The sequence below is a fragment of the Podarcis erhardii genome (assembly GCF_964252035.2).
Source record: "Podarcis erhardii genome assembly, chromosome: 1".
NCBI classification, from domain to species: Eukaryota; Metazoa; Chordata; class Lepidosauria; order Squamata; family Lacertidae; genus Podarcis; species Podarcis erhardii.
Genome location: NC_138497.1, coordinates 137,303,987 through 137,328,559, shown reverse-complemented (window position 1 = coordinate 137,328,559; position 24,573 = coordinate 137,303,987). Strand labels below are relative to the sequence as shown.

The 24,573-nt window shown below is 41.3% G+C and overlaps 1 protein-coding gene across 2 annotated transcripts in view; it reads left to right on the top strand.

The window, feature by feature from the left end:
* SPAG16 (sperm associated antigen 16) overlaps positions 1-24,573 on the top strand; it is a 444,848-nt gene that overhangs the window by 74,427 nt on the left and 345,848 nt on the right. For both annotated transcript variants that reach the window (XM_081878176.1, XM_081878175.1), the window contains exon 10: positions 4,923-5,053. In XM_081878176.1, coding sequence (XP_081734302.1) covers positions 4,923-5,053 — 131 coding nt within the window. The remainder of the gene's footprint in view (positions 1-4,922; positions 5,054-24,573) is intronic.

Sequence of the window (24,573 nt, the reverse complement as noted above, 5' to 3'; positions counted from 1 at the left end):
TCCTCTGATGTGGCCACAAGGAGATTGGAATCTTCCACTTCCATTTTAAATTAGCCACTGTTTAGCATGCCATTCAAATCCTAAACCAGAGGTCTTCAGCTATTTTGGCTTATGCTCATACTTTTGGATGAGCACAAAAATTTGCAACCAGAAAAATGCACATCCACAAATCACCACACATTTGTGTGTGAGGTTTAAAAAGGTAAAGGTAAAGGACCCCTGACAGTTAAGTCCAGTCCCGGATGACTCTGGGTTTGTGGCGCTCATCTCGCTTTACAGGCCGAGGGAGCCGGCGTTTGTCCATAGACGGTTTTTCCGGGTCATGTGGCCAGCATGACTAAGCCACATCTGGCTCAACAGAGTACCAAAACCAGAGCAGTGCATGGAAACGCCGTTTACCTTCCCGCCGGAGCGGTATCTATTTATCTACTTGCACTTTTTTTGCCGCGCTTTCGAACTGCTAGGTTGGCAGGAGCTGGGACCGAGCAACAGGAGCTCACCCCGTCACGTGAGGTTTATTAGGAAGCTAATGTAACATTATCATCATCACCATCAGTATTATAAAAGAATATAAATGTATACTTTAGTTGAGATTCCTGCACTGCAAGGGATTGAACTAGATTACCCTAAGGGCTCCTTCCAACTCTATACAATTCTGTGATTCAATGAAAGGGAAGAAACTTGAGAGCAGAGCTGGTTTTCATTGGGTCAGAGCTGTTCTCTGGCTAACCTTCCACTTTCTCTCTCTCTCTCTCCTCCTTCCAAGGGAGAGAATTTAGCATTGAGATGAACACTAAGTGTCCCAATCTGGAAGATTAGATAATGAGCACATTTGGAATCTTGAGAGAGTGCCTTGGAAGCTGTCATAAAATGGCTGCCGTGGGGAGGGTGGGGGGCCCATTCACAAAAATGGCTGAAATACTGTGTGTGTGTGTGTGTGTGTGTGAGAGAGAGAGAGAGAGAGAGAGAGAGAGAGAGAGAGAAAGAGAGAGAAAAACAAACTACCCGGAGAAAGAAACATGCCACTTGAAACCACACAAGTGGTAATGAACATTATTTTAAATTACTTCATATATTCTCTTTCTACACAAGCATGGACGATGCAGTATAAAAAGTGAGAGTGAAGACCTCATTTCTTGTTCAGAAGGTCGGAGCCTTCACCTGGACCTCAGCCTGCTGGGTATAACAGCATGATTGATAATTGAATGATTCATTAACCTTTCAATGTGAAAGAGGTACCTGTAAATTTATCATTGGCCTTAACTTAAATGGGAAAGGTTTCAATCCCAAATCAGCATTTGCGTTTTTCAGAGTTGCATTTTCTTGCCTATTGGTATGAATCCATTGTTATCTTTTCATTTTTAAAGACATATTATATATTGACTCTGCTAACACAGGCAGATTATAATTTTAGTATACAGTGGTACCTCGGGTTACAGATGCTTCAGGTTACAGACTCCGCTAACCCAGAAATACTACCTTGGGTTAAGAACTTTGCTTCAGAAATTGCATGGCGGCAGTGTGGCAGCAGCAGAAGGCCCCTTTAGTTAAAGTGGTGCTTCAGGTTAAGAACAGTTTCCGGTTAAGAACAGACCTCCAGAACGAATTAAGTTCTTAACCCGAGTTACCACTGTAAGTGATATGAAAGAAAGAAATAAAAAAAGAAAGAAAAAGAAAGAATCAAATTCTGGCATTGAATGAATCAATTAATTTTGGAGCCTTTAATAGCGTTAAACAACCCATCAAAGAAAAAAATTATTTGGACTCTAAATGGAGGAACCTTCATTCACTTTCCCAGATGGCATACTCATGCTGGTATCCAATATATGAAACATCTTTTGGCCTGGAGCAGTACTTTATTAATCTCACACTGGCACCACTTAGAAAAGCATTTACAGCTTTGCCTATTCAGTGTATGCCCTCCGCATATCTAATGGGAAGATTCAATAGCACCCCTGTGTACCAAAGTCTCTGTATCTGTGAGTCGGGAGACGTGGAGGACATTCAACACTATTTGTTACAATGCCCTTTATATATATCCCCTAGATGTGCTAAAGTGTTTAGTAAATGTTTAGTACAGTCCCCAAATGTTTTCAAATCATTCTGTTGATGAGTACTTTGAATTCAGCCTGTCTTCCCCTTCCCCTCCTTCTTGGACAATAATATACAGTGGTGCCTCGCAAGACGAAAAGAATCCGTTCCGCGAGTCTCTTCGTCTTGCGGTTTTTTCATCTTGCGAAGCAACCCTATTAGCGGCTTAGCGGATTAGCACTATTAGCGACTTAGCGGCAAAGTGGCTAAGCGGCTATTAGCGGCTTAGCGGCTTAGAAAAAGGGGGGGGAGCGAAAAAAATCGCAAGACTCGTAAGACGTTTTCGTCTTGCGAAGCAAGCCCATAGGGAAATTCGTCTTGCGAAGCACCTCGAAAAACGGAAAACCCTTTCGTCTAGCGCGTTTTTCGTTTTGCGAGGCATTCGTCTTGCGGGGCACCACTGTAATTGTAGATGTAATATAGATTTTTTAGTGAGTAACAGAAAATCCTGTGGCTTTCTCACATATCGTACATTGGAAGGGCAGACACTGTAAAGCTGGAGACTTGAGTCCAGTCATGGTAACAGGAGAACTTTATTGATATTCAAGAACCCCTAAGGCCAGAGGCAGAGAGTGAAAGCTAGCATTACATGTTTATCTTTTTCCTTGGGGATGCAAAATTATCCAAGTCCTCTAAGTGAATTTCCACTTCAGTGATTCAAGAATAACCACAAACAAGGGAAGGTGCACTTTATGAGGTCCAGAGAGGCCTAGGCCACTTCCATCTTTTGAGGACCGTAGCTATAATAAAAAATATTTAAAAATGTCAATACATGAACACAAAATAAGGTGCATGCACAGACACATATGTGAGAGGTTTGTTAATATAATCAGCTGATCTGAGAAGACACATCCATCATCTCATCTTGTACCATCAGAGCCAATATATTTTAATGAATATTTATTGACATTTTATGCTCTTTAATATGATAACCTCTATATCAGTTACCAAAAAAGTAAGCCTTTTACCAGATAACTTTTCTTATTTTCTTAAATTTGAAGCTTAAAGCTGAGAGTGTGTCACATTTTTGTCCAATGTGCATAAAAAGAAAGAAAGAGAGAGAGAGAGTGTGTGTGTGTGTGTGTGTGTGTGTGTTTGGACTTGATATCCCGCCTTTCACTCCCGTTAAGGAGTCTCAAAGCAGCATTCTCCTTTCCCTTCCTCCCCCACAACAACATTCTCCTTTTCCTTCCTCCCCCACAACAAACACTCTGTGAGGTGAGTGGGGCTGAGAGACTTCAGAGAAGTGTGACTAGCCCAAGGTCACCCAGCAGCTGCAGGTGGAGGAGCGGAGATGCTAACCCGGTTCCCCAGATTACGAGACTACCGCTCTTAACCACAACACCACACAAGTTGCAGACCTTATCAAATACCCCAAATCAACAAGTGTCTGAAGGTGAGGTCCCCTTTGAGTTTGAGGCCCAGGTTGAATCACCCTCTTGGCTTCCCCCTGATTGGCCATGGTCCCATGATTAGGTAATCTGGAAGAGGAGGCAAAAGAAAGACCCTGCCTATCCAGTCCAGTGGGAGAAGTCATCCTATTGAGTAAATGTCCTGCAGTCCATCCTTCCAACAGAAATGCATGGTCAAACCAAGGTCCATTTTTTTTTAAGCTACAGCTAACTTGTGAAATAACCATTATAGTTATGCACCTCAAAAATTGTACCATATGTCCAAATAGTTCTGTTATATAAGGAAAAAGCAGGGACAGAATGAGGAAATGGAACAAGAATGCTATAATCCTCTTTCATTTTTTCGCCAGTTTTGTGAAATTTTATTTTGCGCTTTCTGATCCTTTGAAGACGTAGAATATGAATTGAGGCTTTAAGTTATATCTTCCTCATATTTTGCAGTTGTAGAATGTGATCGCTTTAGGTGTATTCCTTGTGTTTAATCATAAAATTGAACAACTACCAGAAGGGTTTCAGAATGAAATGGCTACAAATGAGCATCTTTGTTATGCATGGAGATTCAGATACTGATTTTTTTTTAAAAAAATTGGTATTTTAAATCTCCAGGGGTGATAGTAGTTTGAGAGGAACTTGTATGTTATCTTTTTTAAATGATATCACTATTTAACAATGTAGAGTGATAATTTTGTTTTTGTTTTTTTAAATAATATTTATTAAAATTTTCAAGGGTTACAAAAAGCAAAAGTAAAAACAGTAACACCAAACAAAAACAAAACAACACATCACAACAAGAGAAAGAGAAAAAAAACCCACAACTAATCTTCCCAATCATTCGCTTATTTCCTTGACCTCCTCACACCTCCCTTTTTTGTATTCTAATTCAATTATCTATTTCAGCAAATACTTTCCATCTTTTCCAATTTTTGTTCTGTAATTTATCTCAATATAATGTAACTTTACTTTCCCTCCTTTCACCATTTTTTTTCTTTTTTCCCCTTTAACCTTATTTTAACATTAAAACTATAGATTGATAATTTTGCAAACATTATTGAGTTTCGAAACCCTCTAATCCTCTCTTTTTATTGCTTAAGGTATACTATATAAGGTCAAATTCTCTCCTGACATTGTTAAATTACAATCAATTTTTAATAAAGCCTATTTAGCCTGGTTAATTAGAGTTAATAGTAAATTTTCTAGCCTGCTGACTTATCTTTAGAAAATATTTGACCACACTGTTCAATGAAATTGACTCCACATGTATTTCTTACTTATGTGAATCTCATTATGTAAGAAAAAAGCATTGGTTCCAGCTTGTTGTGTTTACCATCTCTGGTTAAATTGTAAATACAAATATTGTTCAGAACCTATATAAGCACGGAGGGTTACTTATATGCTTGCTTATTTGTGTATTTGTTCTAGGATTCAGAGTTTCCTGAAGATATTCAAGTGAATCCCTACCTTGCTCGTGCAAAAGAATGTTTGCGCCCTCTAAAGTCTGGAATATATAGGTTGAGCAATACCTTGAAAGTACATGATCTGGCAGTGAGCTGGTAGGAACTACCTTCTAAAATTGCTTATTTATGTATTTGATTTTTAAAACTAACATAGTGAAAAATTAACAATAATTTGGCTAGTTGCCAAATACTTACTCGTAACAATGCAACCATTTCTATATGCAGTGAATTAAAAGAAATGGATGGGTAGGGACCCCGTGAATAAATGGTACAGCGGGAGGTGAAAATGACCATGGAGAATGTAGGTTCTTTGAGGCCCTTTTGTGTAGAGGTATTTCCCCTTGCATCTGAAATAACCCCCACTCCCAAATATTATATGCATTTATTTCTTTTGATATACACAGACACACATACATACGCCAGCTAGTCAGCAAGAGATTTAGAGTGATCTCTGACACTGGTCCTATTGAGAGTGGCTGCCAGACTTTGACTCTCTGCACTTTTCTCAAGGAAAAAGATCCTGGGCCTGGAGGCAGCTCAGACAAAAGCTGCTTCTGGAAATGTTACAAGATTTGAAATCAAATTCTGATTCTGATTCTAAAAATTTGGAAACCCCAAAATGCAAAGATAATATGAACGAAGGAGTTGTAGTTCTCAGGAAACGGGTAGCAAAAATAATTTCATTTGGAAACAGAGACTTAGTGCTACTGTTTTGATTGCTTGAAGGCTGAAAGGCAGAAGGGCTTTCTATATAAGGTTGCTAGAGAGAAAGCAAAGAAGAGGAGCTTTTGTTTCTTTAGCTATGGATATCTGCAACTAGTTCAAAAAGCAGAAGACAGCTAGTGAGCTCCAGACGCATAGTGAAGATATGAGTTCTTCAGCAATCATGCAAGTAGCACCAAATGTGTCTGCTTTAAAAGAGGCAGAAAATATCCAGCAATAGACAGGGGCAGGGCACCAGAACATCCCAACTGAAAATACTGAGGAAGCTACCGGTACTTTTCCAACCTGAACAACAGGAAAAGCTGAATATGGCAAACTACATATCCAAAGCAACTCCTCCATCAGGTGTGTTAAAACACAATGCTGGACCCCTACAGAAAGCTATAATAATTATTATTTATCAAATTTATCTTTCATCCTTAGATCTCAAGGTGGTTTACAGCATAAAAATACAAGATAAAAACACAAAATACATAATACAAAACAAAACAATAGCCCCCTCCACCTCCCTCCCTCCCTCCCTCCCTCCCTCAAACACATTTGAAAGGATATAGGATACCTGGTTGAAAAGGAATGTTTTTGCCTGGTGCCTAAAGGTGCATAATAAAGGTGCCAGCTGAAACTAATCAGAAACTAATTGGCATTCAGTGCAGTCAGACCAGGATCAGTGTAATATGCTCGAACCGTGCTTACAGCCCTACATATAGCATGTTGCAGTAATCTAACCTAGAGCTTACCGGAGCATAGAAAACAGTAGTTGGGATATCCCTGTCCAGATAGGGGCGCAACTGGACCACTAGCCAAAGCTCAGAGAAGGCACTCCGCAGGACTGAGGCACCTGAGCCTCAAGCAACAGCAAAGGACCCACAAGTCCTCCCAAGCTATGTACCTGTTCCTTCAGAGGGAGTGTAAGCCCATTAAGAGCAGGCAACCTTCCATCCATCTGGTCTAGGGAACCGCCCACAAACAGTGCCTCAGTCTTATCTGGATTGAGTTTCAGTTTGTTGATTTTCATCCCATTATTGTTGCAAGACAATGGTCAAGGACATCCACTGCCACACCTGCAGATGTAAATGACAAGTAGAGCATATAGATTGCTAGCAATGTACTCAGAAACTCTGGATAACCCCACTCAGTGGTTTCATGCAGATGTTAAACAGCATAGGGGATAAAATGAAACCCTGAGGAATCCCACATTGAAGTCTCCCCAGGACCAAAGAACACTCCTCAAGCACCATCCTATGGAAATGTTCATCCAAGGAGGACTGGAACTACCACAAAGCGGTGCCAACTATCGCTAACTTGGGCAGCTGCTCCAGAAGGATACCATGGCTGATGGTATTGAAAGCCGGTGAGAGGTCAAGGAGAAATAACAGGGACACATTTCCCCTGTTTTCCTCTGACACATGTCATCATAAAGGGTACCCAAAGCAGTTTCTATGCCTAACCCAGGCCTAAACCCCAATTGAAATGACACAAGTACTATATCACAACTCAAGCAACACCAAGATAAGATAGCTTTTGTACCAGTTGTTGTGTACCTCTTGCACATCAGCTTTTATTGTTTGTCTTGTGATCTTAAGCAAAAATTCTTGAATGCTAGAGCCAGTCACCCAAGCTCTGCAGTTTGTGAAATTTGATGTAAGGGAACTTAGTGAGAAGACCTTCAGCTCAATAAAAGAGATGTGCACAGAACTGGCAGATGACATGGATGTAGAGCTTTAAGCAGCTAGAGAAACCACACAGCTAGTAATCACCATCACCATTGCATATACAAATAAAGTTGTTGAACTTTTTTTTTACAAAAATGCCCCCCAAAAGTGCTTGACTTGCCTAAGATCCAGGACAAAGCTCTGCCTTTCATAACTGCCCCCCCCCCACGTCAATTCTGCCTTTGAAATCTAGGTAATGATGGCAGCCCTAACAAATAGTTATCTCAGTTCTCCTGGGTACAGGGTTACTAAATTAACATAACCTTGGCTTTCCTTACTTCCTTGTCTCAGCTCTCAACACTTCTATGCACAAAAACATGCCATTTTGTGGGGAATTCAGATTCAGTATCTTTGAGACCTTGGTGTATTTAAGTTTCTCAGCCTTCAGGTAGAATCAGGGTCTGGGAACTTTGATTTATCCACTCTTTTTGATCTTCTTAAAACCTTAACTATTAGAATTTTGCTTCAAAGGTAAGCAAAAGTTTAATTCAAGAAATGCAGTTTGCTATCAGTTTGCTAACCTGTCAGATGTTTTGTTATACTGAGTTAGAATTTTTACAGTTAGGTTTAACAAAGCACTAAAATGCAGATACTTGTTTTTCCTTTAAAACACTGTTTCTACAGATCAGAAAGTCCTACAGATTTTCAAGATGCTGTGCCTCTAAGCAGCATGATAGCTGATATATAATTGCATTTTGAATTCACAGGATCATTCTTTGCAATTCTATGAATATATCAATGTGTTTTCATGTAAGAAGACAGTTGAAGTGTGTGTATATCTGCCTGGAGTGACTTAATAATGTGGGATTGCATTGTTACCTCTTGCAGTAAAGACCTAACAATAAAATATATGACACCTTTTGTTATTCCAAATGACTCCCTGGACAGCAGGATAACACATGCTTTTTAAAAACCACAAAATAATTTATTTATTCTCTGATCTTTTTTATCTGTCAGAAAATCAGTGTTTGTGAGTTTAGAGTCCTTGCCTTCTATATTTTATTTTACATTTCTGGTTACATTTCATGTTAAACGTTGGCGGTGAATTCCTGGAGTAGCACATGTTTCCATTTTACTTCAGCTCATATAAGCTTTTTCCAGGAACTCTGGAAGCATGTTCATTTATTGATGCTATGTCACATAACATTGGAGCAGTTACTTAAAGTTGTGTGGTGATACAATTTTATTGAAATGTTTCTTTTCTCTGAAATAGTGCTAATAAACAAACAAACAAACAAACTTACAATTTAAATTAAATTAAAACCTTAAGAAGAACCTTGATGGGTCATTAGACTGAAGGTCCATTAATTTATTGTTTTCATTTATGAAATGATTTTATATAGCTGACCATAATGAAGTCCACCTAGTGCAGCAAACTATTTCTCCACAGTGGTTAACAGGATGTCAGGACATGAAGAAAACTTCATAAGCCTTTCACATTTTTTACCCCTAGCAACAGGTATTTAGTAGTATTTTGCTTCTGAACAGGGAGACTCCAGTTGTTTCCCATGGTTAATAACTGCTCATAACCCTCTCCTCTATGATTTGTCCAGTACCCTCTTAAAGCCATCTGAGCTAGCGACCATTACTAGATCTTGTAACAGTGGATTCCATGAAGTAATTCTGCCTTGTTGAGAAAGTGTCTTGTTTTGTCTTTCCTAAATCTACTGCAAACAATTGAACTGGATGATGTTTAGTTCCATTAATATAGGAGAGAGCAAAATCTCCTTCCACATCATGCATTTCCCACTAAAACTCTGTAATATAGTGTGTGTTTTTCTAAATTTAAAAGTCCAATACAGTTGACGTTGCCACAGTTTGAAAATAACTAAATGTTCAAAATATGAATTTTCTTAGTTTGGAATAGTAGTGCGAATCAGCCATCTTTTTGCTGAAACTTTAAAATTGAAATTATTTATTGCATTTGTTAGTCACTTTATATAAAACAAATGTCTCACAGATGTATTACGAGCTTAGATGCCAATTTTCCATTCAGCAGACCAGGCAGCATCAGCATGGGGAGAATTGGTTTGACCTTCTCAAATGAACCTGTCCTTGATTGCTGAAATTTGCTTCACATTTTCAAATCATAATATATTTTTAAAGCAATCACTAGTCTGGTACTGTCTGTATTTGTTGGGGTGAGGAGTGAAGCATTTCATTCATGCTTGAAACCTAGGTTTCCCTGGTATGTACCATAAAGCTTCTTATGTGTTTCATGATTTTTAAATTTTTTTATTTATTATAATTATTTATATCTTGCCTATCCAGATAGAAATCCTGTTAAGGCAACTTGCAAGTAGCATTCAATTACACATGTTAAGAACACAGTAACCAATATTAACGTATTTAAGCACAGGGTTTTAGGTGGTCTTTGCTTGCTGCCCTCTGGAATTCTCTCTTTGATAGTGGGCTGTGGGTGGTGGGGTGGTGGTGAAAAGATATAAAAGCCTCTTGAACTGCTCATAGCTTGAGGCTTTGGTCCAGGATTGTTTAATTCAAGTAAATTCTTATCACATTGCTAATATTATTTTCCTTTTCAGGTTCCACATTAACATTGCTTTTCTTTCCTAGGCTGTTTCAGCTTAACCAATTGTTTTTTCTTACCTCTTGACCTTGCTATGGCTACTAATGGTTGCCGTATTTGGAGCCAGAAAGGAATTTACCTGTAGACAAATTGGCCGGTCAGGAGGTTTTGCCTTCCCCATGGCAAAATGTCACAACTTAGGGTGGTTAAGGCATTGGGTGGACTCCTAGTCTTTGAGCATTGGGTGAAGTGTTGTATTACCCAGTATGGAATCAGCGGTGTTTTCAGGGTTCCCCATTAAAGGGGTCTCAATGGGTGTCCCTATCCAGAAGCTTGTGTGGTGCAGATGGTCCACAGGGCTTCCAGTGGTGGCCCTAGGATGGCCACCTCAGTAGATCGATGTCTTGGGGAGGCCATAATCCATGGCATGACCCCAAAGCACTTCTATCCCTCCAGTAGGATGTTGGAGTGGATATACACACCCAATGCCTGAGCCAATGTTCCTCCTATACCTCTAATCAATAAACTTGTGGCTATTTTTAAATCTCAGACTGTTGTCCACTTGTGTTTGTACTCTCTCACTTCACCATAGAATGAGAGCAGGGGATGGGCTGGGGAGGTAGTGTGACTGGGATCACAAAGTTCTAGCTGTGTTTGCAGTCTCACCTGTATGTCAAAACAAAATAAAAAAAAAAAATAATAATAATAAAAAAATAAAAAAATAAAAAAATTCCTTCCAGTAGCACCTTAAAGACCAACTGAGTTAGTTCTAGGTATGAGCTTTCGTGTGCATGCACACTTCTTCGGCTCATACCTAGAACTAACTCAGTTGGTCTTTAAGGTGCTACTGGAAGGAATTTTTTTTATTTTTTTATTTTTTTTATTTTATTATTATTATTATTATTATTATTTTATTTTGTTTTGACCATGGCAGACCAACACGGCTACCTATCTGTCACCTGTATGTGTGTGTCTCTTCTGATCCCACATTTTATTTTAAGTAAGAGGTTATTTCTATTTATAGTTTTCTTAGTTGTTATGCAGAAATACCAGAATGTGGAAGAAATATAGATTTTAGAAGTCCCACAGGTTGACCAAACAGTTGTGTGATTACAAGACCGTATTCTCCAGTTTAGGAATGTCAACTTTAAAAAATGACAGAACAACAAACGCAACCTAAACAGGAAGAAAGCGAATTCCTTTGGGTTTGCCTGAAACTAATTTTCTTGAGCACATTTCACCTGCTGGATATTTCCCAATAGAATGCTTTGTTTGTCATCTTGAGAATGTCATTCTTAAACCTTTGAATAATCTCCCTAGAGATTATGGCTTGAAGTGTCTAAGCATCCTAGGAAAGTAAGTGAGAGAATTTTTTTTATTCATCTTGTGGATAATTTATCAACCTTTTTTGAATTAGAAATCTGCCATACAAAAGAATAATAATAATAATAATAATAATAATAATAATAATAAAAATAATAAAAATAATAAAAATAATATATTTATACCCCGCCCATCTGGCTGGGCTTCCCCAGCCACTCTGGGTGGCTTCCAACCAAATATTAAAATACAGTAATACATCAAACATTAAAAGCTTCCCTAAACAGGGCTGCCTTCAGATGTCTTCTAAAAGTTTGGTAGTTGTTGTATTTGACATCTGGTGGGAGGGCGTTCCACAGGGACGGCGCCACTACCGAGAAGGCCCTCTGCCTGGTTCCTTGTAACTTGGCTTCTCGCAGTGAGGGAACCGCCAGAAGGCCCTCGGAGCTGGACCTCAGTGTCTGGGCAGAACGATGGGGGTGGAGACGCCACGCTCTGAGCCCGCCCTTGGCTGGGGAGGGCGGGGTATAAATAATAATAATAATAATAATAATAATAATAATTATATGTGGATGCCACATATTTCTTGTATAGGTGTCAGAGCTTGCCACTTTTAAAACACATAGATACTTTTTAAAGCATATTTTAACAATAAATTAAAGCTGGAAAATAACCCTCCTTCTTAAAACTTGTTATCTTAAAATCTAAGCTGTAGAAGAATTTGGGGGTTGTAATGTTTGCCTTGTATGACTAAGCCAGGAAAGTCTTGGTTAAGTTACACCACATTGTTTCTTCTTTTTCTTCTTTTCTTCTAGTAACCCGGTCGAGGCTCAGCTGAGGGTCTTTTGTACATGCTAATCAATAGGATATTTCCTAGTAAATAGAAATAGCATAAAGGCTTAAACTGAATAGTAAACAGGCAGCTTCGTGTTCACAGAGGAATCCAGGATGGACCTGGGTTATTTAGCGATGCTTTTGACAAAGAATGTTTCATAGAAATACATCAGGGACAGAAAACTTTTTGCGTAAGAAGGCAATTTTTTGTATTGACAGAGCTCCTTTAAAGGCTGAGAGCAGAGTGAATTAGAGCTGTTTATGAACTGCAAACTCAAACCAGACCTTCCTTGCAGTAGTTTGCTCTCACATAGTCTGTTCTGCTGCTGGTTTTAACTCTTAAGAGGAATGGATGCTTAATGCTGTATGATTTGTGTTTCCCCTCCCCCATCTTTTTACTTTTCAGTTTTGCAAATTGCCAGAGGCTAAGTGAGCCTCAGTAGACCTTTTAGAATATGTAAATGACTGCAAGCAACAGCTACTTCCCCCAGGGTACTCCATTTGCTTTTAGAGCTGCAATTCTATACATATTTACGTGGGAGGAAGGGCCCTTGAATTTACCAGCCCTTACTCGTGAATAGGATTGCACTACACGTGTACTCTATTCAAAAATAGATTTAGTAAATGTAACATATTACAAACACAGTTCTCAATTAAGCATCCTCATTTATCATATTTTAAATAGTTTATTAATCCTTTATGGCCTACTAGAAGGAATGTGGAACTGTTACCTTTAGATTCTGTTGGACTCCCAATTCCCATCTGCCTCAATCAGCAAGGCCAGTGGTGATAGAAGTTGTAGTCCCATGACTGGGGGGGGGGGGCATAAGTTGCACCTCCCTGAACTGCAGCATGTTGGCTAGGCCTAATGGAAGCTTTAGTGCAAAACATCTAGAGAACACCAACTTGGGGAAGCCTGATCTAAAGGTGCCCTGAAAATTCTTGAAAATGAAACTCCCTATCAGCAGTGCATTGAAATTTCGTTGCTGCTTTTAGAAGAAAAAAACTGCCACAACTTGCTCCTAGGTCAAAAGTATTGTCCCACACCAGCCCAATCTCCAAGTGTTGTGTGATTATAGGGGTCTAGGCGCCTTATCCAGGATTCATGTTTCCTTTGGAAATGAGGCACAGCAGAGACTGTGATGTCTTTATGATATATGGTTTATTTACCATACATACAATCTGAGCCTACAATGGAGGGGTTCACAGCATTTATGCTCCGAGAGGGTATTGCCTCTCTCATAGCCAAAGCCTTGGATACCAGCAGAAATCAGCCATAGCCTCTGTGGCTCTGCTCTAGCTTGCTGCCTTTAGCAGACTGCAACTACTTTTACCTAGCCCACATCACCCCCAACTGCAACCCTAAAACAAACTGCTCTCCTCAAAGGCTTTTGTCTTTCTAGCTCAGTTGGTTAGAGCATGGTGCTGATAATACCAAGGTTGAAGGTTCGATCCCCTTATGGGATAGCTGCATACTGTATTCCTGCATTGCAGCGGGGTTGGACTAGATAATCCTCAGGGTCCCTTCCAACTCAACAATCCTATGATTTTATGAGAGACGGGACCCTCTAATATGCCGTCTTGCACAGATCCTTTCCCTTTGTCCCCCTGTAGTAATCGGGCGCCCAGCTGCTTGCCCCCCCCTCACCTGTCTTCGCTCTCCGGCCAGATCAGGTCTCTTGAGCAAGGCTGGCAAACCCGTTTACTTTTCAGAAACAGGACAAAATAGAACTGGTAGGGCTGCCACCACTCCCTCGACCCAGGGTTACCAGAAGCCACAGCTCAAGAGAGTCAGCTGTGCTCCTTTCTTACCGGCTAACCCCATACTGCAAGTTGCTTCTACAAACTTGCAGGCAGAAATCCTTTGATATAGCGCAACCAAGAAGTCTAGGCGTTGGAATTAGCCATTCCCCCGGATAGGCACACACAATACACGAGAAAATTCTTTCTTAAAATTTATTTTAAAAACATGAAGAACATGCTAATAAGCAGGCACATCTTTTGGTAAATTACAAGTACAAAAAAATAAGAACGTTGTAAATTATAGCTGACTATATACTCACTTCTATACTCTAAGGCAAAGCTAGGATAGTTAGAGTATTTTGGTAAATACATATTTACCAAAACAAAGAAGTAAATTGTTTATAATGTAACTTCAGACCAAAGAAGTCTCTTTTTGCATTTTGGAATTATTAAATGATGCTAACAAAATGTTACCAGAGTGGTTGCAACATGCTGTTTAGTTTCAGATCAAATAATATTTGTAAATTAAACGTTTAACCACAGCTAGATAGATAGTGCTTGCCATATCTAATCTACCATGTGTATGCATGTGTCAGCACTTGATTTTAGAAGTCTTGCTCTGGTCAAAGTCTTTACAAGGTTGTGAGCATCTTCGTGGTTTGCATATTCTTAATCATGCAAGTTAATGGACTGCAGCACAGAAACCACCGTTTTCTATCTCTCTCCAGGCTATTTGCAGCCAGGGCAGCTTCAGCAGTGAAATGAAACCAAAACCTGCACACACGATTCTATGTGCACCATGTCCACAAAATAAACTAATATACACCCTACTTTAAAGTTGCTCATAATATCAATTGAATTCTAATCATATTTGGCTGGCAATTTAAAAACAAACAAATAAATAACTAAAGATAATTCATTCTATATTTGTAGATTATGTTTATGATTTTATATGACTTGATGGCTGAATTTAGTACAAAATAAAGCTATGCTTGGAAGTCCTGGTTGACTGGCTGAAGTAAAATTCAGAGAGACTAGTGGTTATGCTGGTGGGTGAGTGGGACTGCACCAGGCAACCCCACTGCACGCAGTAAAAGGCGTGAAGTCAAGGGTGGTTTTTGGGTCTCTCATTTTCCATGAAGCAGACGTCATGACCCAGATAGTTACCTACTGGTAACTGAGCAGCTGTGTCTTTACCTCAAAGGATATGAGAAGTATTCTCAGGCTCTGCGATGCCTTGGCTTAGTTGCTATAATCCACTCTATTACCAACATGATAATAGCTGTCTATGCAAGTTGTTTTTATGTCCAATTCAAGGTACTGGTTTTAACTTCTAAAGCCCTATGCAGCTAGATTATTTTAGAGACTATATGTTTCAATAATAGCATTTCCTCTAGTTGAAATTTGGAATGAGGTGGGTGGGAGCTTTGCTTAGAGTCTTAAGCAGAGGGGGAGAAAGGTGGGGGCGGTCCGCCTCAGGTGTCATCCCTAAGGGGGGGTGACATCGCCATGGGCGGTGCTACCCCTGGGACGCTGTCTGCCGCTGGCGCACCCCCCTAGGATACTCCTCGCCGCTGGCGCACCCCCACAGGCGGCTAGCCACATCCCTGTGGGTTGCTCCAGGTGCCAGACCAGCTAGCTCCGCCTCTGGTGTTAAGTAGGGACATTTCAGTGGGCAAAGTGAAATTAAGATATATCCCGAGAAGAGGTTTCATAGACTCATATCCTGGAATCTGTTGCCTATAGAGACTTACTCCACCTAACCCTGGAGATATTTAGAACTCAGGCATTTAATTGACCGAGTATAGCCACCTGCACATAATCAAAGGAGTAGTGGGGCTGCAGACTTGGCCCTTTCTGTGAGGTTGCCAGGATTCTCCTGGCCATATCTTTGATGTCCATATGTTGGGTGTAAACATCTCAATTGTATGTAAAGCTCATTCATGTAGTTAACCAGGAGTTGAAACACTATACATGATTTCAGCTCCTGAAGAAGCCTATGGTGCCTAGGTTTTCTTCCTTCATGTGTCCATGCTTATTATGTAGACATCAAGACGAAGAAGCTTTGCACCACCACTGATGCTTGATCTCATGAGCCTCCTTTCATACATAAACCATGTGAAGTGGCCTTATTATCTTTTAGATACCTCTATCATCCCTGTTTTATGTCTCAAACTATTATCCCATGGTGACAATTGGTTTTTTTGTTGTTTTTTTAGTATAGCCTGATGTTTTGTATGTCTCATGGGTGTCTGATTGGAACTTCTATGTGTGTGTGTACCTGCCACATACATCTTGTCCCAAACACATACACCCCTAGAGAGAAGCGAGATATTTTCTGAGAGATGAACTGAGCACTGTTTTGGGACAGAGCCTGAGTATTGTTTCAGTAACCCAAGAATGTAGATCCACACCAGACTTAAGCGAAGCTTTCTTTTATTGCAAGAAAAGAGATGACTGGAGAGACACAAAATTATTGGATGCATGGCAACTTTAATTTTTATCCTAGTACAGTATATTCATACTTCTAAACTAAAGAGATAAAAGCTATCTACTGCTATAAGAAATAACAGGTGGCATAAATCTCCTATAGGAGTGCAAATGTTTAGTGGCTTCGTCTATTTAAGACTTAAAATAGTTATGTCAAGTGTGTGAAAAGTTTGCATTTCTACATCATACTCTACTGCTTTGGGAATTTTGCTCTCCATTACTCATGTTCCTGTCTGGGGACACGTCCCCCACATGCCCTGTTTCTTTTAATTCCTTGCATACTTGGCTGTCATGCCTTCTTTTCCCTCCCTCGGTATCCAGTTCTCTGGCCGTTTCCCCAAACCTTACTGTTCAGCAACCACAACTTTTAACTGTCACCACTTAGTGAAACTCCAGGAGTAGAAGAGTAAGTCAGTGACACATATACTACTAGAAAATGGTATCTGATGAACAAATTGGCATTCCATTCTAAATATTGCTGTCTGTCACTTTGAGCTGCAGCCATAGAACCATTTGTCTGGCATTGTTTCATTGACTTTTAGGTACTTTAGGTCAATGAAATGAAAGTCCTTGGGAGACAATGGAGACTCAAAAATGTTGCAGAAGACTACAGCTGAAATAAATTAGTTCTTCCATTAAGTCTTATCTACTTTACCTACTTCCAATGTATTTATAATCATTTGGCGGAAGTGTATACCACACAAGTGAATTACGTTATCTAAATGGGCAGATGTACCATGCATCAACTTAAAGGGTTGTCCATTTACCTATTAAAATATTCAGGACCCATTAAAGATGTCAGGTAGTGAATAATAAGGGGACCCAATCTAAATTGTTGCATTGTAACTTATAATGAGTTATGTAACTGGATGCTTTTCATTTCATTTAGATTAGTTAATGTGTCTGAACAATTTTGTACTGAATTGATTCTTTAGAAGTGAATTTTACATCTCAGTTCATTCTGTTTTACCTTTCCCCACAGAATTACTTTTAATTAAGAAAACTTAAAATAGCTATCATCTCTCTTATTTATTTTTGAGACATCTGTTATTCATGTTACAAGGAAGAGTTCTTGCATTTAAAGAAAAAGCAAATAACATAATGTAAAGACTTCAACAAGCATGACTGATAAATTGTAAATGCAAACTACTATTGTTTCCCCATGTATTAGAGGCGAAGCATTTTCAGCACTGGGGTCCAACCTAATGCTATTTCCTGTGCTAGAGTGCTATTTTGTGTTTTTTGAATGAAATGTGGAGTTCATAGAAGAGCAGCCTCCACAAGTTAAAAGTATTTGCTAAAGAAATATTAATAATAATTTAGGAGAATTAGTTGCTGTTGCATGGCACGAGTGTTGTATCCCACACTTCATCATCTATCTATCTAGTTTACATTTTCAAAACTTTTCACTGAGCTCCTGAAGTACTTTATATATTACTTAGTATATTACAATGCAGCTCTGCCAATAGCCACATTTTAACATGTGCATGTTTAAAAGCTTGTCCTTTGGGAATGTGCTTTTTAATGAAGATTGCTGGCAAATGCAATATTAGAAGATGGTTGATCTAAACGGCTTCGGTCCTGTATACCTGAAGGAGCGTCTCCACCCCCATCGTTCAGCCGGGACGCTGAGATCCAGCGCCGAGGGCCTTCTGGTGGTTCCCTCACTGCGAGAAGCCAAGTTACAGGGAACCAGACAGAGGGCCTTCTCAGTAGTGGCGCCCAGCCTGTGGAACGCCCTCCCTTCAGATGTGAAGGAAATAAGCAGCTATCCTATCTTTAAAAGACATCTGAAGGCAGCCCTGTTTAGGGAAGCTTTTAATATTTACTGCTGTACTGTTTTTAACATTTGATTGGGAGCCGCCCAGAGTGGCTGGGGAAACTCAGCCAGGTGGGCGGGGTATTATTATTAATAATAATAATAATAATAATAATAATAATAAAAGATGCAACTCAGTGGGAATAAATATGTTGTCCAAGCCTATTTGGAGTATAAATGAGCTTCAAATTCTAAAATCTCTTCTGTTGTTTGGTAGGATTTAGGAGCATAATTAGTATATTATATGAAAGCAAATCATAACATTTATTTACTGGACACTCTTAAAACTTTTATATTAACCACATTCAATTTTCGCTAACTGGGCAGCCTGTAGTTTGCATTATTATGTTCAGCTATATCTGAAGAGCCACTTTTAAAGTATGCCCAATGGTGATTCTAGGCAGGTAGGAGTGGGGCAAGGCATGTGGAAGTGTTTAGTCCTTTGAAATTAGCCTCTCCCTGCCTCATGTTTCTAGGATCCTGATCCTAGTAGGCCCTTCTTGTGGGGTCTTATTTGTCTCCAAGCCTGTGATGTGAAGGGCTATGACTAACAACACTTGGTTGTTGTATGGCCCACACAATATTTAAGTGATCTTATAGGCAGGGCCATCTTTACCTGGGGGTGCAAGGGGTGCGGGGCACCTGGGCGCCGAATTCTGGGGTGTGCCAGGTGCCCGCTGCTGAAGCCACCTAAGGCGAAGGTGGCAGGCAAGAGGACAGAGGAGCAAGCGAGCAAGCGGAGGATGAGGCAGCCTTTGGCAAGCCTGAGGTGGCGGCGCGAGGAAGCGCGCACAGGTGCCGCGGGGTTCCTGCCAAGCAGCCATCACTGGGCGCATCATGTGTCGCCCTCTTGGTGCTGGAATGGTGGTCATAGCCATAGCAACAACTTGACGTAGCTGCAGAGAGAGTACGAGGCCCGGCTGGCTGTGTGTGCGGGAGATGGTGGGCGGTGGGAAGCAGGGGGAAGCAGCAGCAGCAGCAGCTTTGGGTTTCTCATGACATCCTCCCCTTAGCATGCCATATACTTAAGTGGATTGTAAATAAATGAGCAAATAAAAAAGTTTCTTTCTTTTTCCTCCCTTCTTTCGCAAACAAGAGATAAGGCGTAAGCATGGTGTCTGACATAAGCATAATAAAAGTTAATTTGGGAGCTAAACTAAATTTGGGGGCGCTGGGCGGATCTTTGCACCCCGGCAGCGCAATGCTAAGACAGCCCTGCTTCTAGGTCTCAGCTTTCATTTTGTTTTTTTGTGCATACAGAATAGCTAATGTGTTATGAATTCAACTAAACACCAGAGGTCAGCAGAAGGACTGGATTTTGTGGATGACTCAGACAGCACATTCTCTTAGCAAGTCATAATTCAAAACTATAAATCCCAAAGATCCATAAGACATTTTTGTGGTGATAGGCTCTACCCCCCCCCGCCCCCAATGTTGGCATGCAACCAGTTCATTCTGTAGAATTTGTCTAAAATTCCTACAGGAGTTATTTAACGTTGCATAGATAGTTTTATTTTAAAGGTTACTTTATATACAAAATAGTACAGGCTGACTTGGATTTTGTAAATTACTTGAAATTTTATTAATGTGACCCATTGGGACCTCGCTTCCCTGTTCTCAATTCTGAAGAGCCATTCCAAGATAAACAATCAAAACCACTTGAGAACTTGCAATAATGTTGAAACTAACTTTCTTTCAATTTACACAAAGGCTTACAAGATAAAACATGATTAATTAGTGACTGAAAAGCAAAACTCCACCAGGTGTACCAGAAGGATAGCACCTCTCTATATGTATTAATTGGCTTCCTTATCTGTCTTGCTTTTTCAGAAGAAAGAAATAGGTAAAATTGCATTATTGAGCAAAATATGGAAGTTGTCCAAGCAAATGAATAAGGACGCACATAAATGTTATAAGAGATGTGTGACCTGCCAACCTGCATTTTCCTCACTTGTCTCTTGGTAATGTCAAGTAAAAGAAACCCTAGTATAAAAGTACCGAGTGCTTCTGTATCGCTGCTGCTCCCCAGGGGCAGGAAACACTTATCAAGATGATGTCATAACCTGACTCTCTTTTCTGGAGGTTAACAGGAAGAGGCATGATGGAAACTTGGGTATGGAGGACTTCCGGGTTAGCGCCAGCGCTTTAATGGCGGATTTCCCTCTGAGCTCCAGAGGGAGTCTGCTCTGTAGGTTCGGGTCCTGCCGTTACGGCGAAACGGAGACCCTCATAAATCTCAGGTGCAGAAACCTGAGAACAAGGAGACTCGGCGGGCACCATTTGCGCCACCCCAAAACTGTGAAGGAGACTTTTTAAAGGCTCCAGAACAGCAGCAGGAGTGCAGTGCAGTGCTGAGAGTCGTCTACCGAGCCTGTGGAGTGATGCCGCGTCGCCATTAGCGGAGAGCGCTGACTTTTTCCAAAAAAATTGGAGCCAACAAAAGCAACTACCCGTGAGTAGGATCAATGATCAAAGGATTACATTGAATGAAGATAAAGGGCAAAAATTTGAAGTAAATTTGGAGTAATTTGAGGAAATTTGGCACCGAAGCGGGAAAGGTACAAAGAGGAAGTCTGCCTTTCCGATCTGTAGATTGCTTACAACAAAGAGACTTTTAAGCTGCAACAGCAAGAGAATTCATTTTTGGACAATAACAGACCCATTGTCAAAAAATAATCCTTCCCCCATGGACAGGAACGGGGGGGGGGGGGGAGAAATTGTGTACTTTATTTGCCTGTATGAATTAAGGAGCTTGAATCTTTTACCGCTGTTTTAATACCCTGGGAAGGACTGCCTTGACAGAGGAACTGGCTACAGGCTGTCTGCTCATTAAGTTAAAAAGTAACCTTTGAATAGACTGCTAAACTGAATCTTCTGAAAGGGATACAGTGTACCCCTGGATTACTTATGGATTGTGTTGTGTTGCATCTGAATATATTTGAGCAAAATTGATGTTTTGGACTTTTGGGAAACAATATGCTGTTTTAAAACTGGCAAAAGAAATAAGAGATTTTGCCCTCTAGAGGAGACTTGTGTGTTACAGTTAAAATTGAATTAAATAGCTGCTGAGCCACTGGAAAATTCCTATGTTAAACAGTCTAACATCTGTGTGAGTGACCTTGACTCAGCATGAGAGTGTTTTGAGAGTGTTATGAATGGTAAAGAGAAGACAGAGTCACTGCAAAAAAGCTTAAGATCTGGTAGACAATACAAAATAGACTTTCCAACACAAAGAAGGGCCTCTACATTCGGAGCCTCAGGAGCAGCTGCTGCCCCACAGACAAAACAAAGAATTATGTCATCGGAAGACGCATTGGCAAAGGCCCTTGGAAAAATTAATGAATCTTTGGAACATTTAACCAAGCAAGGGGCAGAGACAACCAAACAACTTCTTGAAACCAATAAACAAATTGCAGAAACTAATAAGAAGGTAGCTGAGGTTTCAAATAAAATTGATTTAAATACTACAAGTATAAATGAACTTGGAAGGAAGGTCAACTCCAACACAGAGATTATTCAAAAAATAGTGGAAGAATCGGCTACAATTCGGAAAATTGCAGAGGAGGCCAAGGAAATCGCGATTGTTACACAGGAAAAAAATCCCACCGGTTTTTAATAAACTGGAAGAGCATGAATTGACATTGTCCATGATAGATTTGCAACGGAAAGAGAAAAATTTAAGAATTAGAGCAGTACCAGAAAGTGAAAAGGACAATTTGGTGGACTTTCTCACAAAAGAATTTTCAGAATTTTGGCAACAGGAACTTGAGAAAGAAGAAATCAGGATTGTAAGTGCATTTAGACTTGGCACAAGGCAAAGAAGGAACAAGGCAAGGGATTGCTTGATAACTTTGAGATCTAAAGAAGAGAGAGACAAAATCTTGAATTTTCATTACCAAAAAACACTGCAAATCGAAGATTCTTACGTGGAGATCTTTAAAGATATACCGAAATACATTTTGGACGTGAGAGCACACTACAGAGATCTGGTGGGCCTACTGAGAAGAAACAGCATACCTTTTAGGTGGGAATTCCCACAAGGGCTTTCTTTTAAACATAAAGGAAGGAAAATTAAAATAAAGACAGTAAGTGACAAAGACAAATTCCTGAGAGATCACGAGGAGGACCTTCAGAAAGAGGCGGAATCTGGAGAAGAGCTAACTTCACCAGCAAAAGGAATACTGGATATAGCAAACCTATCATTTGGACTGCAACCACCGACAGAAGAAGAACAACTACTCGGAGCGGTAGGAGGTAAAAGTAAATAATCTCACTATGGCTCTGCAACTTCTAAGTTGGAATTGTAATGGTCTAAATATACCCCGAAAGTGAAAATCTGTTTTTCATATATTAAAGAAAGAACAATTGGACTTGATTTGTTTACAAGAGACACACGTGACAAGATTACACAGGAAAATACTTGTTAATAAAAGATTGGGACAAGAATTTATCTCCTCTGACAGAGTCAAAAAAAGAGGAGTAGTGATATATGCAAAGGAAAGATTGTCACCGAAATTAATGTTTAAAGATGAGCAGGGAAGATTTTTGGCAATTGAAATACAAGTTCAAGGAGAGAAATTTTTGATTGTAGGAATCTATGCACCTAATGAGGGGAAATCTGATTTTTTTAAGAAGTTGCATGAGACTTTGTTGGATTATTTGGATTACAATTTAATTTTGATGGGAGATATGAATGGAGTAGTATCTACAAATATGGACAAGTCACAAAGACAGGTGGTGACAAAAGATGGAAGACTACCAAAAACTTTTTTTGAAATGACCGACAATATGGACTTGGTTGATATTTGGAGAATAAAAAACCCTCTTGAAAGAGAGGGAACCTTTTTCTCTGAAGCTAAAATGACTTGGACTAGAATTGACCAAATTTGGGTTACTAGAGGAATGGCTCCTAAGATAAAAAAAGTGGAAATCTGCCCAAAAATCTGCTCCGACCATAATGCTGTAAGGATGGAGATGAAGCAAATAACAACTGGTTCCTTCAGACAAGAGGGAGACAAACTGAAATTGCAGAGTTTTGAGAAACTAAAAGACAGGGTGCGAGACTGGCTTCATTATTACCAAATAATGGAGGTTTATAAGTTGGATAGGAAAGTTGGCTTCCAGGTGGAAAAATCAAAACTAGAAACAGAACTGTTAGAATCCAATACTAAGAATTTGTCAAAAATGTATACAGTGGTGCCTCGCAAGACGAAATTAATTCGTTCCGCAAGTCTCTTCGTCTTGCGGTTTTTTCGTCTTGCGATGCACGGTTTCCCATAGGAATGCATTGAAAATCAATTAATGCGTTCCTAGGGAAACCGCCTTCAGACCAGGTCCGGGGACAGTCTGTCCCCCGACCTCTTCTGAAGGCTGGGCGGGGGGACAAGGGCTTTTCTTCCCACTGCCAGCCTTCAGAAGGCTGTTCTGAAGGCTGGCGGTGGGAAGAAAAGCCCTTCTTCCCACCTCCCGCCCCACAAGCTCCGGGGACAGGAGGGCTTTGCTGCCGACCGCCAGCATTTTAAAAGCCCCTGCTGTCCCGGGGCGATTTTAAAATGCTGGCGGGCGGGAGCGAAGTCTTCGCTGCCCCGGGGAGATTTTAAAATGCTGGGGGTCGGCAGCGAACGCTTCGCTCCCGCCCGCCAGCATTTTAAGATCGCCCGGGGCAGCGGAGAAGTCTCCGCTGTCCCGGGAAGGCAGGCGGGGGGAGCAAAGACTTTTGCCCCCGCCTGCCTTCAGAAGAGGTCCAGGACCTCGTTCAGATGCCCGGCGGCGGGGTGCGAGGTTCCCGCCCCCCGCCCCGCTTCGGAGCAGCGTTCCGAAGCGGGGCGGCTGGGGCAGGTGTTCCCGCCCCCCCCCCGCCCCGCTTCGGAGCAGCGTTCCGAAGCGGGGCGGCTGGGGCAGGTGTTCCCGCCCCCCCCGCCCCGCTTCGGAGCAGCGTTCCGAAGCGGGGCGGCTGGGGCAGGTGTTCCCGCCCCCCCCCGCCCCGCTTCGGAGCAGCGTTCCGAAGCGGGGCGGCTGGGGCAGGTGTTCCCGCCCCCCCGCCCCGCTTCGGAGCAGCGTTCCGAAGCGGGGCGGCTGGGGCAGGTGTTCCCGCCCCCCCCCGCCCCGCTTCGGAGCAGCGTTCCGAAGCGGGGCGGCTGGGGCAGGTGTTCCCGCCCCCCCCGCCCCGCTTCGGAGCAGCGTTCCGAAGCGGGGCGGCTGGGGCAGGTGTTCCCGCCCCCCCCGCCCCGCTTCGGAGCAGCGTTCCGAAGCGGGGCGGCTGGGGCAGGTGTTCCCGCCCCCCCCGCCCCGCTTCGGAGCACCGGGAGAAGCGATCTCCCCGCAGCCCCTTCCTTCAAAAGAGGTCCGGGGGCAGCGGGAAGCGCTTCCCGCTGTCCCCGGACCTGGGGCTGCGGGGAGAAGATCGCTTCTCCCCGCCGCCCCTTGCTTCAAAAGAGAAGACCCGCTG